Source organism: Procambarus clarkii, chromosome 90 (assembly GCF_040958095.1).
Source record: "Procambarus clarkii isolate CNS0578487 chromosome 90, FALCON_Pclarkii_2.0, whole genome shotgun sequence".
NCBI lineage: Eukaryota > Metazoa > Arthropoda > Malacostraca > Decapoda > Cambaridae > Procambarus > Procambarus clarkii.
The window spans coordinates 17105990-17119136 of record NC_091239.1 but is presented as its reverse complement, the minus strand read 5'-3'; the positions used below and the strand labels follow the sequence as shown (position 1 = coordinate 17119136).

Below are 13147 nucleotides of genomic sequence, written 5' to 3'. Positions count from 1 at the left end.
TCGAGGGCCCCCTAGTGACTAGGCCAATACCTGACCTTCCCAGGATTCAATCCACAGCAGTTACCTATCTCCCGGGTACCAAATTGCTGGTGGGTGAACAGAGGCATCAAGTGTAAGGAAATGTACTAAAATGCCTTTTCCTGCGCGGGAATCGAACCCGGGACCATTTGATTGTGAACAGACTGAGCTTAGCGGTACCATGTTACCGTCATAGAGCTCCGCTATAACGACTAGGGTCATAGAGGAGAACACTTTTTGGATCAATAGCTGTGTTTATTCTGTAGAGTACTCACCTAATTGTGTTTAGGGGTTGAGCTTTGGCTCTTTGGTCCCGCCTCTCAACTGTCAATCAACCGTTGTACAGGTTCCTGTACCGTTGTACCCCAGCTGTGTCACCCCCCAGCTGTGTCATACCCCAGCTGTGTCATACCCCAGCTGTGTCATACCCCAGCTGTGTCACACTCCAGCTGTGTCACCCCCAGCTGTGTCACACTCCAGCTGTGTCATACCCCAGCTGTGTCACACCTTTGATACACATAATTTTGACGGGTTCAGTTTAACTATTGCTTTTCTATGCTTCAAAATGCTAAAAGTTGATGTAATTGATTATTTTACGTCAATAATATTTTCAGATGTAATATCAGATTATATGTAAATGTAAAAATATTATATTGATATGCATTAAGGTAATTTAAAAGAAGTGATTAAACAAAATTTGTATTATGATAATGGATAATTACTGAACACCTGTAATGAGTGTTGTGTACAGCCCCCACAAGTGTTACAATGATTGGATATTTCAGTGAAGCTGTTCAGTGTTGAACAATATGCCTCTTGGCAATGAACAAATTGTGAATATTTAATAAATGACTGTCCAATATGACGCACTTAAAAGTGTGGACAGTATGGTACAAATTACTTCATAAAAGCAGTTGGTATAAAAAGCAAACTTTACTGAGGAAATAATGTTGAGTTCAATATACGATGATAATACATATTTGTTGGTGGATATTACAAGACATGGTGTCAAGAGGCTGCTCCAGAGAGAACTTATGCACATGAGGCTACCCCATAGAGAACTTGTGTACATGAGGCTACCCCAGAGAGAACTTGTGTACAAGAGGCTGCCCCAGAGAGAACTTGTGTACAAGAGGCTGCCCCAAAGAGAACTTGTATACAAGAGGCTGCCCCAAAGAGAACTTGTGTACAGAAGGCTGCCCCAGAGAGAACTTGTGCACAAGAGGCTGCCCCAGAGAGAACTTGTGTACAAGAGGCTGCCCCAGAGAGAACTTGTGTCCAAGAAGCTATCAGTTGACTTATGTGGTGTACCTCTTACCTCAAGGATTATACCAGTGACATAATATATGGTTTGAGGCGGCTACTAAGCTGCCTGTGTGACAATGAATCTAGTAGCCATGGTTTGAGGAGGCTACTAAGCTGCGAAGATAAATTAGCATGGTTTGACGAGGCTACTAGGCTGCCGAGATAAAGCAAAGCATGGTTTGACGAGGCTACTAGGCTGCCAAGATGAAGCAAAGCATGGTTTGACGAGGCTACTAGGCTACCAAGATGAAGCAAAGCATGGTTTGACGAGGCTACGAGGCTGCCAAAATGAAGCACAGCATGGTTTGACGAGGCTACTAAGCTGCCAAAATGAAGCAAACCATGGCCTGAGGAGGCTACAAGGTTAAATTAGTCTAAGGAGGTAAGAAACAGTGGCGTGTAGGACTGAGAAAGGAGAGAGACCAACAACAGCCTCCACCATGCCCCAGACGGCCAAGAAGGCCCTCAAACTGACCACGGAGATAGACATCCATGCGGTGAGAATAACTGTTATCTTCTGTTCAATATTGTTGCTCCAGTTTGTCTCGTGTCAGCGACACAACGATGACACAAAGACGATAGTATCTTAAAGACAATAATAATAATTAATATAACCTTTATACAAATAATTATCAATATCATCATGTTTTCCACTTTCAAAGAGTTAGGAAGACACGAGTCTAAGAATATTGTAAGACTTGGTGTATAACACACTTCTGTTGTATAAGACTTGGTGTATAGTACACTTCTGTTGTATAAGACTTGGTGTATAGTACACCTCTGTTGTTTAAGACTTGGTGTATAGTACACCACTGTTGTGCGAGTAGTGTACAGTACACCACTGTTGTATGAGTAGTGTACAGTACACCACTGTTGTATTAGACTAGTGTACAGTACCCCAGTTTTATCAATTTAGTATACCAATTAATACTTTACACGTAACTAACTCATTAATACGTGTCTCTCTTCGTTTATACACTCCGAGAGTAGTTACAATGTTTTTAACCCATACAAGTGTGTATATTTCAACCTTATTAATAACCCATTGTGGTGTAGCTGGGTACTCCATCCATGTCCATTGTGGTGTAGCTGAGTACTCCATCCATGTCCATTGTGGTGTAGCTGGGTACTCCATCTATGTCCATTGTGGTGTAGCTGGGTACTCCATCTATGTCTATTGTGGTGTAGCTGGGTACTCCATCTATGTCTATTGTGGTGTAGCTGGGTACTCCATCTATGTCCATTGTGGTGTAGCTGGGTACTCCATCTATGTCTATTGTGGTGTAGCTGGGTACTCCATCTATGTCTATTGTGGTGTAGCTGGGTACTCCATCTATGTCTATTGTGGTGTAGCTGGGTACTCCATCTATGTCTATTGAAGTGTAGCTGAGTACTCCATCTATGTCTATTGTGGTGTAGCTGGGTACTCCATCTATGTCTATTGAAGTGTAGCTGAGTACTCCATCTATGTCTATTGTGGTGTAGCTGGGTACTCCATCTATGTCTATTGAAGTGTAGCTGAGTACTCCATCTATGTCTATTGTGGTGTAGCTGGGTACTCCATCTATGTCCATTGTGGTGTAGCTGGGTACTCCATCTATGTCTATTGTGGTGTAGCTGGGTACTCCATCTATGTCCATTGTGGTGTAGCTGGGTACTCCATCTATGTCTATTGTGGTGTAGCTGGGTACTCCATCTATGTCCATTGTGGTGTAGCTGGGTACTCCATCTATGTCTATTGAAGTGTAGCTGGGTACTCCATCTATGTCTATTGTGGTGTAGCTGGGTACTCCATCTATGTCCATTGTGGTGTAGCTGGGTACTCCATCTATGTCTATTGTGGTGTAGCTGGGTACTCCATCTATGTCTATTGTGGTGTAGCTGGGTACTCCATCTATGTCCATTGTGGTGTAGCTGGGTACTCCATCTATGTCCATTGTGGTGTAGCTGGGTACTCCATCTATGTCTATTGTGGTGTAGCTGGGTACTCCATCTATGTCTATTGTGGTGTAGCTGGGTACTCCATCTATGTCTATTGTGGTGTAGCTGGGTACTCCATCTATGTCCATTGTGGTGTAGCTGGGTACTCCATCTATGTCCATTGTGGTGTAGCTGGGTACTCCATCTATGTCTATTGTGGTGTAGCTGGGTACTCCATCTATGTCTATTGTGGTGTAGCTGGGTACTCCATCTATGTCCATTGTGGTGTAGCTGGGTACTCCATCTATGTCTATTGTGGTGTAGCTGGGTACTCCATCTATGTCTATTGAAGTGTAGCTGGGTACTCCATCTATGTCTATTGAAGTGTAGCTGAGTACTCCATCTATGTCTATTGTGGTGTAGCTGGGTACTCCATCTATGTCTATTGTGGTGTAGCTGGGTACTCCATCTATGTCTATTGTGGTGTAGCTGGGTACTCCATCTATGTCTATTGTGGTGTAGCTGGGTACTCCATCTATGTCTATTGAAGTGTAGCTGGGTACTCCATCTATGTCTATTGAAGTGTAGCTGAGTACTCCATCTATGTCTATTGTGGTGTAGCTGGGTACTCCATCTATGTCTATTGTGGTGTAGCTGGGTACTCCATCTATGTCTATTGTGGTGTAGCTGGGTACTCCATCTATGTCTATTGAAGTGTAGCTGAGTACTCCATCTATGTCTATTGTGGTGTAGCTGGGTACTCCATCTATGTCTATTGTGGTGTAGCTGGGTACTCCATCTATGTCTATTGAAGTGTAGCTGGGTACTCCATCTATGTCTATTGTGGTGTAGCTGGGTACTCCATCTATGTCTATTGTGGTGTAGCTGGGTACTCCATCTATGTCTATTGTGGTGTAGCTGGGTACTCCATCTATGTCTATTGTGGTGTAGCTGGGTACTCCATCTATGTCTATTGTGGTGTAGCTGGGTACTCCATCTATGTCCATTGTGGTGTAGCTGGGTACTCCATCTATGTCCATTGTGGTGTAGCTGGGTACTCCATCTATGTCCACTGTGGTGTAGCTGGGTACTCCATCTATGTCCATTGTGGTGTAGCTGGGTACTCCATCTATGTCCATTGTGGTGTAGCTGGGTACTCCATCCATGTCCATTGTGGTGTAGCTGGGTACTCCATCTATGTCCATTGCGGTTCCTGAGCCCCATTATGTACATGTGTGTGTAACGTTTCGCGCAGAGAAAGGGTTATGGGGTTCACAATGCAGGAAGTAAATACAGAAGTTGTGTGTATGTGTAGGTGTCGTGTCCCGGTGTGTGGCTGCCGGGACGGGGGAGGTGTTCGCTGTCCGTGTGTCTGCTGGGCTTCCACACCCGCACTAACAAGCTCCCGCCTGTCTTCCCGCTCCTTTACCACGAGAAGTTCAAGTTTGAGAGGGTGAGTCAACAACTTGAGACGCTCAGCCGGCGTAGTCACTTGTTTTTCTTCAAGATTAATTTCAAAGAGTTCGTCTCTGGTGATGTTTTTAGTCGTAAGGAAACCCTAACCTATCCTTAACTAACCCTCTTCTACACGTCCCCCTCGCCATCCTTCCTCGTCCCTACAGACCTTTGTTGGGGTGAGGAACCTGAGCGTACTGGAGCGGGTACTGGAGGCGGAGACCGTGTACCTGGAGCTGGTGCAGGAGGAGACAGCTGGAGAGGCGGTGCTGGCCGTGTTCGAATCCTCGGTCAGAGATCTTCTCTTCCCCAAGCCCGCCGAGAGACTCTCTTACTCCGGCGTCGACCTCGACCTCCTCATGGAGCCCACCAGAGACTTTCCCGTAAGGCATTTCCTGGTATACTTGGGCATTTTAAGTAAGCTGGGGCACTGGGTCAATTTCCGGATATTAAAATGCAAATCTATGTGAACTTGGCCATAGGTAAACAAGCTTTAATGAGCTGTTCGTAGCCAGTATTCTCGACAAGTGCTCAACAAGCTTCAGTAGAGAGAGAGACAGACAGAGTCTGGCAGGGAAGACGGGAACAAAAACGCATCAGGTGGTATGAGAAGCCCTGAATATAAGTATTATTATTAATTAAATATCCTTCTCACATGATCCAATCCTATCAATTAATGTATAATTAATTATTTAGAACTCAAAATTGACCTCTGGTTTCCAAATAAGAAATAGGGTCGTAACATACACATTTCAGTGCAAGGAGAAAGGCAAATAGTTCGGTCTGAAGGGTAGTGGCCCAGTTGTTTATACGGACTCCCCACTCAAAATATAAGCCATCGCCCATTGTCAGGACAACTGCACTTCCAGCTGCACCCGTGGGGCGGTGTAGGGAACCATCAGTGTATATAATTTGAGAAAGAGAATGCTCGTTGGATAGAGCATCAATATGGATTAAGGTGTCGAGTTTTGCCTCAGGACGAAGCTTGGGCTGATCTCTGATTTGTTTCTTGGGTGGAAAGGGAGGGATTAAAACTGGAAAGGGTGTAACCTCCCACGGTGCAGGAAAGTGCCGTTGTTGTTTCTCTTGGTACACATTATGAACCCCATACATTCTGAGTTCAGTTCCAGTTTTAGTTATCCATTTGGAACAATGCTGATCTTCAATAAAGAAATTCTGGAGGGCTTCTGTGCAAGGGTTAGGATGAGTTAGCCTAATCATTTTTATGCCAATTTGACACTAATGCGAGAGTTCTCCACAGGGCATCATCTCTCCCAAGATAGAGGTGTCAACAAGAACGAGTGTGAGTGAGACCAGGACGCCCCTCCACCAGTGTAGCCAAGACAACGTCAGCTTCGGACACGCCCACAACAGAACTACCAAGGTCAGCATAGCGCCTTTAGCGCTACTGTAGCGGCCGCTACTTTAGCGCCCGCTACTTTCCTCTTCACAGTTTGGGATAAAAAATCCCGCTCATCTGATAACAAGCTCTAGTTTAGAAGTAAAAACATATCTCCCGTCACGCAGGGTGCAGTCGCACCTCCACAGATCTCCAGTATCAGCTCTTGATACTGATATTGGCTCAAAAGGGCCACCACTTACGGGTTATTCATGCCCATGCCACCTCTTGGGTGGCTTAATCTTCATCAATCAGAAGTAAACAAGGACTTGTTTGCTCGTTTAGAAGTGAACTAGAGCTTGCTTGCTCTTGTTTAGAATTAAACAAGTAAACTTCCTGCCCCCAGGCTGTGTAGAAAGGTAACACCATCCTCCTCCAGGCTGTGTACCGCTGCGGCTCCCCCGAGGAAGAGAAGAAGGGAGAGGGGGCTCCAGGGGGCGGCGAGGGCGTGTCTGGCGCCATTGAGGAAGGCGACGTCAACGACCGTCCCCAGCTGGGCCACGCCAGCCCCAGACGGGGTGAGTGAATTAACTCTTTCCTTATATCTAAGATAGTTACAGGGTCATACATTTATGTTTATTTGATTTGGTGTTTTGTGAGGTTAGAATTGAGTATGTAGAATACCTCACATGCCGTCGTCAAGGGTATACATACCCTCATATCGACATCAATGGTATACATACTGTTACCGCCTGCTTGAGCAAGTAACCGGGTTCTTTCTGCTTAATGGGCCTTAGAGCCTCTTATTCTATTATCCCACCCCAAGTCAATGGCAAGTTCTCAAGAACTGGCGGTTGTATTCTTTTTGTTTATTTATATATACAAGAGTTATTACATTCTTGTACAGCCACTAGTATGCATAGCATTTCGGACAAGTCCTTAATCCTATGTTCCACGGAATACGACCCCCACGAAGAATCGTTTTTACAACCAAGAACCCATTTTACTGTTTAGTTAAACAGAGGCTACAGTTAAGGATTTGCGCCCAGTAAATCCTCCCCGGCCAGAATACGAACCCATGACAAAGTGCTCGCGGAACGCCAGGCGAGCGTCTTACCACTACGCCACGGAGACATACTTAATTGTAAGTATAAGTCCTAGTAAGTAATTGTACAAGGAATAAACGAGCGTAAACAAGACAACACCATCACCAATATATTATCAATCGAAGTATTACAACACTTACGTATACAGTGTCGCTTTCACCCCACAACACTCAGTATATCTGCAGTGTTCTTCTAGTCCCGTTGAGTCCACTATCTTCAAGTACACGTCGTCCACGCTCAATGGTCATCACCGGCTAGTTCACCTTCCTCAAGATGGGCCAGTCCACACACCGTATCGTCCCAATACCCCACATCTGCTCTTCAGCAACACGCTGGCAGGGGTCACAGTTAATCACTTCCAGGGGTCTCTTAACACCCTGGCAGAAGTCTCTAGCAACACTTCTCAGCAGACGGCCACTATTGTCGTCTTGTAACTCCTCTTGGCCAAATCTCGGGTACGTCAGTCCACACAATACTGCATAAGTCCAGCAGCTATCACACTGCTACTACCGACGGCGGTCACTTGTCCTCTCACAGGACCAAGTCAGATGTTCGGGACTGTCCGAGCTGATCTGATTCCCACAGCGCAATAGACTCTCCACGTCACCTCTGTGAACATAAAATTTATTAGCCAGAGAGAAAGTATACAGGGAGAACATAGGATGACAAACTTCCACTGTGAAACTGTGAAATGTAATCGGATGCAGAATCTAAATGGCGTTGATACCGTTAAGTCACTCACAAGAGGTCTTTTTTTTTTTTTTTTTGCAGGGATATTCCTGCGCAGGCCCTAAGCCTCTAGCCCACTAAGTGTTGCTTGTCTCTGTTTTACTTGGGCGCAGTATGAGTATTTATGACTCGTAAGGTCGCTTCAGTAAGATTTTGCCATATGTGTTTAACAACTTCTGCTCTGTTGAATCTAAGTTGAAATCTTAATGGGTTTGTAACTGTGCACTGTGTTAGATAATGTTCCAGTGGTGTGTCGGGCATTTCTCCACAGTGCTGACATTTCCTCTCATCTTCCGGAACCTGTAAGCCTATTTCCCATGCACATGGGTATCCAAGCCTGATGCGATGTAAGTGTACTTCTGTTGCTCTACTGCTCCCTTTCATCAAACTAAGTAGTTCGTAGTTGGTTGAATTCTTGTACCAACCTGCAGATCCTGATGTTGCAACTGCTGTGTTGTGGTCACTGTACATCTTCTGCATTGCTCTGTTTCTAATTACTTTCTTAATCTGTGATAGACTCTGTGGTATGTAAATGTCTATATTTCTTCTCTTAGTTGCAAGTTTTGCAGCTTCGTCTGCAATGTCATTTCCTATTATTCCCACATGACTTGGCACCCAGTTGATAAGTATCCGTCGGCTTTGTCGTTTGAGTGTTTGCATTAATGATATAACATTTGTGATCAGATGGATGTTAGAACATATGTGTTCTTGTTGCAAGGTTTCAATGGCGGTTCTCGAATCTGTATGTATGATAACATGTTATCGGTGTTCAGCAAGAGCATGTTCCAAAGCCTTTTGAATGGCTAGCATCTCTGTTTGTAAAGTCGAACACCCATTTGAGAGCCTCCAACAGAGGTCATCATCATCGACCTCACCTCTTAACTGAGGTATGAAACAGAGCCTTTCACCGACGCCACACCTCCGCCAATAGATGGCGTTGTCTGCGTTTCTCGTAATGCATTGGAGTTGGAGTGCAGGTCCATAGATGGCGCCGAAATCGTCACCACTCTCTCTTGATATCTCGAGGATTCTCGAGATATTATTTGATATCTCGAAAATCCTCCTGTATTTAATCATACATTTATGTATGATCATTCAGCAAAGTCCTCACACCTTATGTATGATCATACAGCATGGTCCTCACACCATATGTATGATCATACAACAGTTTCCTCAACCGTCATTAAATGCAATTTCCAAATATTATTGCGTAATACATGATGTAATATATGTATGTAATTGTGAGACTTTACTGACGTTGGTAACACTACGAGAGCTGCTTGACCTCTGACCATCACCAGCCATGTATAAGGTCCTACAGTTACTGTTACGGACCCGAGTCCAGCGTCGTAGCACGGAGCAGTGACGACAACGCCATTTGTGAGTCAGCTCCCTAAACCCCCTCCAAATGGACGACGCCATCTAGTGAGAACGGGATATACCGGCCACAGGGGCTGGATTCCCGTCTTAATCAGCTCATAACATAGCCGCTGCTGACCTCTGGTGAGGTGGCGCTTAGACAGCAACGCCATCTATGGAGTGAATAGGTGGACGTTTGTGTCTAAGCCTGTAAGTGAGGTTCCCTAGTCCCAGTACTAATGACGTGTCTGATTACAGAGCCGACCTGGGACTGCTGTATTGGACAATGGATCAGTCTACCCAAGGCAGCCAAGGTCTCTCCACGAGTTTGCTCTGAAGAAGCAGTGAGTCCCCCCCGGACGAACTCTACTGAGAGTGTTAGCCTGCCTGTGACGTGGCAGTGTCGAGGAATCGCCTTATCCGGGGCTGGCTGGTGGAAGAGACTAGCCACTGTGGTGCTGAGAGAGGAGAGTGATGAGCAGAATCACACGAGGCTCCTGCCTAGGGCTCGCAACCCTAGTATCGGTCGTGGAGTGGCCTACACAGCGGAGCTGATCGGAACCTGCCAGCTACAGGCTGGATTGTGGTTGAAGGCCTCCACGACGGAGCACCCAGTGGGACTGTGATTTGGCTGGCCTGTGGCCAGGGTAGATTCGCAGAGAGAATCAAAAAGGATTCATCGTGGGCCAAAGAAGAGAACCAGGGCTACTCATCGTGAGCTCCGTGGAGCATCCTGAGTCTTTGGAGGAAGACAAGTCATTATACATTTGTGTATTTATAACCCCCGTGTGACTGTTTATATATTTATTTATGGTGGTGGTGTAATAATATATATAAATCAGCACATTTGTATCCCTCCCCCTTTAAGTTAACTTGCGTTATGGAACACATCCCTTGAAAGCCTCTACTAGCTTGGGGCCGGATTCCCAAATTCTAATAACACCAGAAAAGAACCCGGTTACGCCCCAGTAGGGCCGTAACAGTGAGAGTATAAGGTCCTACAGTGAGAGTATAAGGTCCTACAGTGAGAGTATAAGGTCCTACAGTGAGAGTATAAGGTCCTACAGTGAGAGTATAAGATCCTACAGTTAGATTATAAGGTCCTATAGTTAGAGTATAAGGTGGAACTTTTTTCAGGGGAGTATGATCGAGGACCGAGAGAGGACGCGACCAAACCTCGCTTCGTGTACCGTCGACCAGACGATGACCTCCTGTCCCGCATCCCCCCTTCTCCCTCTCGCAACACCAGGTAAACCACTCTTGCAACACAAGGTAAACCACTCTCCCTCTCGCAACACCAGGTAAACCACTCTCCCTCTCGCAACACCAGGTAAACCACTCTCCCTCTCGCAACACCAGGTAAACCACTCTCCCTCTCGCAACACCAGGTAAACCACTCTCCCTCTCGCAACACCAGGTAAACCACTCTCCCTCCCGCAACACCAGGTAAACCACTCTCCCTCTCGCAACACCAGGTAAACCACTCTCCCTCTCGCAACACCAGGTAGACCACTCTCCCTCTTGCAACACCAGGTAAACCACTCTCCCTCTCGCAACACCAGGTAAACCACTCTCACCCTCGCAACACCAGGTAAACCACTCTCCCTCTCGCAACACCAGGTAAACCACTCTCACTCTCGCAACACCAGGTAAACCACTCTCCCTCTCGCAACACCAGGTAAACCACTCTCACTCTCGCAACACCAAGTAAACCACTCTCCCTCTCGCAACACCAAGTAAACCACTCTCCCTCTCGCAACACCAGGTAAACCACTCTCACTCTCGCAACACCAGGTAAACCACTCTCCCTCTAGCAACACCAGGTAAACCACTCTCACTCTCGCAACACCAGGTAAACCACTCTCACTCTCGCAACACCAAGTAAACCACTCTCCCTCTCACAACACCAGGTAAACCATCATCAGGTGTGCGTCATCAGTAGCTGTATGTGTCATCAGTAGCTGGTGGTTGTCATCAGTAGCTGTATGTGTCATCAGTAGCTGGTGTGTGTCATCAGTAGCTGTATGTGTCATCAGTAGCTGGTATGTGTCATCAGTAGCTGGTGTGTGTCATCAGTAGCTGTATGTGTCATCAGTAGCTGGTATGTGTCATCAGTAGCTGGTGTGTGTCATCAGTAGCTGTATGTGTCATCAGTAGCTGGTATGTGTCATCAGTAGCTGGTGTGTGTCATCAGTAGCTGTATGTGTCATCAGTAACTGGTGTGTGTCATCAGTAACTGGTGTGTGTCATCAGTAGCTGGTATGTGTCATCAGTAACTGGTGTGTGTCATCAGTAGCTGGTGTGTGTCATCAGTAGCTGTATGTGTCATCAGTAGCTGGTGTGTGTCATCAGTAACTGGTGTGTGTCATCAGTAACTGGTGTGTGTCATCAGTAACTGGTGTGTGTCCATCAGTAGCTGGTGTGTGTCATCAGTAGCTGGTATGTGTCATCAGTAGCTGGTGTGTGTCATCAGTAGCTGGTGTGTGTCATCAGTAGCTGGTATGTGTCATCAGTAGCTGGTGTGTGTCATCAGTAGCTGTATGTGTCATCAGTAGCTGGTGTGTGTCATCAGTAGCTGTATGTGTCATCAGTAGCTGGTGTGTGTCATCAGTAGCTGGTGTGTGTCATCAGTAGCTGTATGTGTCATCAGTAGCTGGTGTGCGTCATCAGTAGCTGTATGTGTCATCAGTAGCTGTATGTGTCATCAGTAGCTGGTATGTGTCATCAGTAGCTATGTGTCATCAGTAGCTATATGTGTCATCAGTAGCTATATGTGCCATCAGTAGCTATATGTGTCATCAGTAGCTATATGTGTCATCAGTAGCTATGTGTCCGGACACATGATAGTGGTAATCATCTTGTTCCAGATATCTTGGTATCCCTAGCCGGTACCTGTCCAGGAGTACCGGTAACCTGAGTGACCTGCCCCGTACCTCCATCCCCAGCAGGTACGTGTCGTGTACCGCTCCTCCTGGTGGGTGTCCATATAAGACTGTGGATATGTGAGGGCATGGGAATATATGAGAGACAGAAGACATATATGGCGGTGAGACAGGTGTGGAGGTGCCCATTGAGAGTCAGGTGTGTCAGTCAACTCCTCCGAATTGACAGTATGATTTAATACTAAGTGTAATAAGTACATCTCCTTACTGTCATACATAGTACATAATTGCACTTATGGGGCTGTTACATTTACCTCCCCATTTATTCTCGTTTTCTGTTAAGGACACTCAGAATTTTAGGATGAAGTTTTTAAGTTCAATTCGATCCGCGATCTAAGGACCCTAGAGCAGGCAAGGAGGGAACTGAAGACAGGGGCGAGGATGGAGAAATCTTGAACTAGGAACTGGAGACAAGTCGAAGAGTGGGGAGAAAAGTCGGTGGCCCAACCACCGTGGGGTAGGAACTGCAGCTGGTGCTGTGGTTCGGTGGAGTGGGCGGAGTTCTGATGGTTGCTTGCTGATGTGTCTTGCTGGAGGCCGGGCTTCTCGTCGCGGTGTGTTTTACTGTTTACCTGATTTTCTCAGGCGCAGATCGTCGGTGTTCTTTTCAGACCTCCTGGCCGGTCTGTTGGTCTTTGCTACGCGTTGATATGGTGAGGCTGTCGTTGGAGGTAGTGTCCAGCAGGAAATCTTCGGTTGTGTAGGGGCGCTTCCGTGGAGGAGGTGGTGTTCCAACCGAGGACGTCCTCATCCGATGAGTCGGCTGAGTCAGAAGCAGAGGCGGTGGATCTTGAGGGATCAGTTCTTGCTTGTTGAGGCTTCATGGACCTGCAGCTGATGTAGAATGTTCAGAGGGTTCGCGCTTGAGATGTGGAACTGTGGCTGATGTCGATCTAGGAGGCGTCAGCGTCTGGGTGGCTTGTGATGATGTTGCTGGAGGAGCAGCGGGCGTTGCAGCTGTTGACAGTAGATCC

General features: G+C 46.4%; 1 protein-coding gene across 1 annotated transcript; it reads left to right on the top strand.

The window, feature by feature from the left end:
- Positions 1-614: 614 nt before the first annotated feature.
- On the top strand, positions 615-12386 carry LOC138359281 (spermatogenesis-associated protein 6-like). Its single transcript, XM_069318410.1, has 7 exons — positions 615-1820; positions 4559-4696; positions 4866-5081; positions 5960-6082; positions 6477-6615; positions 10369-10480; positions 12099-12386. The coding sequence occupies exons 1-7, from the start codon at positions 1764-1766 to the stop codon at positions 12235-12237; spliced, it is 924 nt and encodes a 307-aa protein (XP_069174511.1). The 5' UTR covers positions 615-1763; the 3' UTR covers positions 12238-12386.
- Positions 12387-13147: the final 761 nt, after the last annotated feature.

Coding starts and splice junctions, on each gene's coding strand:
- LOC138359281 (XM_069318410.1), top strand. CDS start 1,764: ATGCCCCAGACGGCCAAGAAGGCCCTCAAACTGACCACGGAGATAGAC. Junction 5,082..5,959: donor AGCCCACCAGAGACTTTCCC/GTAAGGCATTTC, acceptor AGTTCTCCACAG/GGCATCATCTCTCCCAAGAT. Junction 6,083..6,476: donor CCCACAACAGAACTACCAAG/GTCAGCATAGCG, acceptor ATCCTCCTCCAG/GCTGTGTACCGCTGCGGCTC.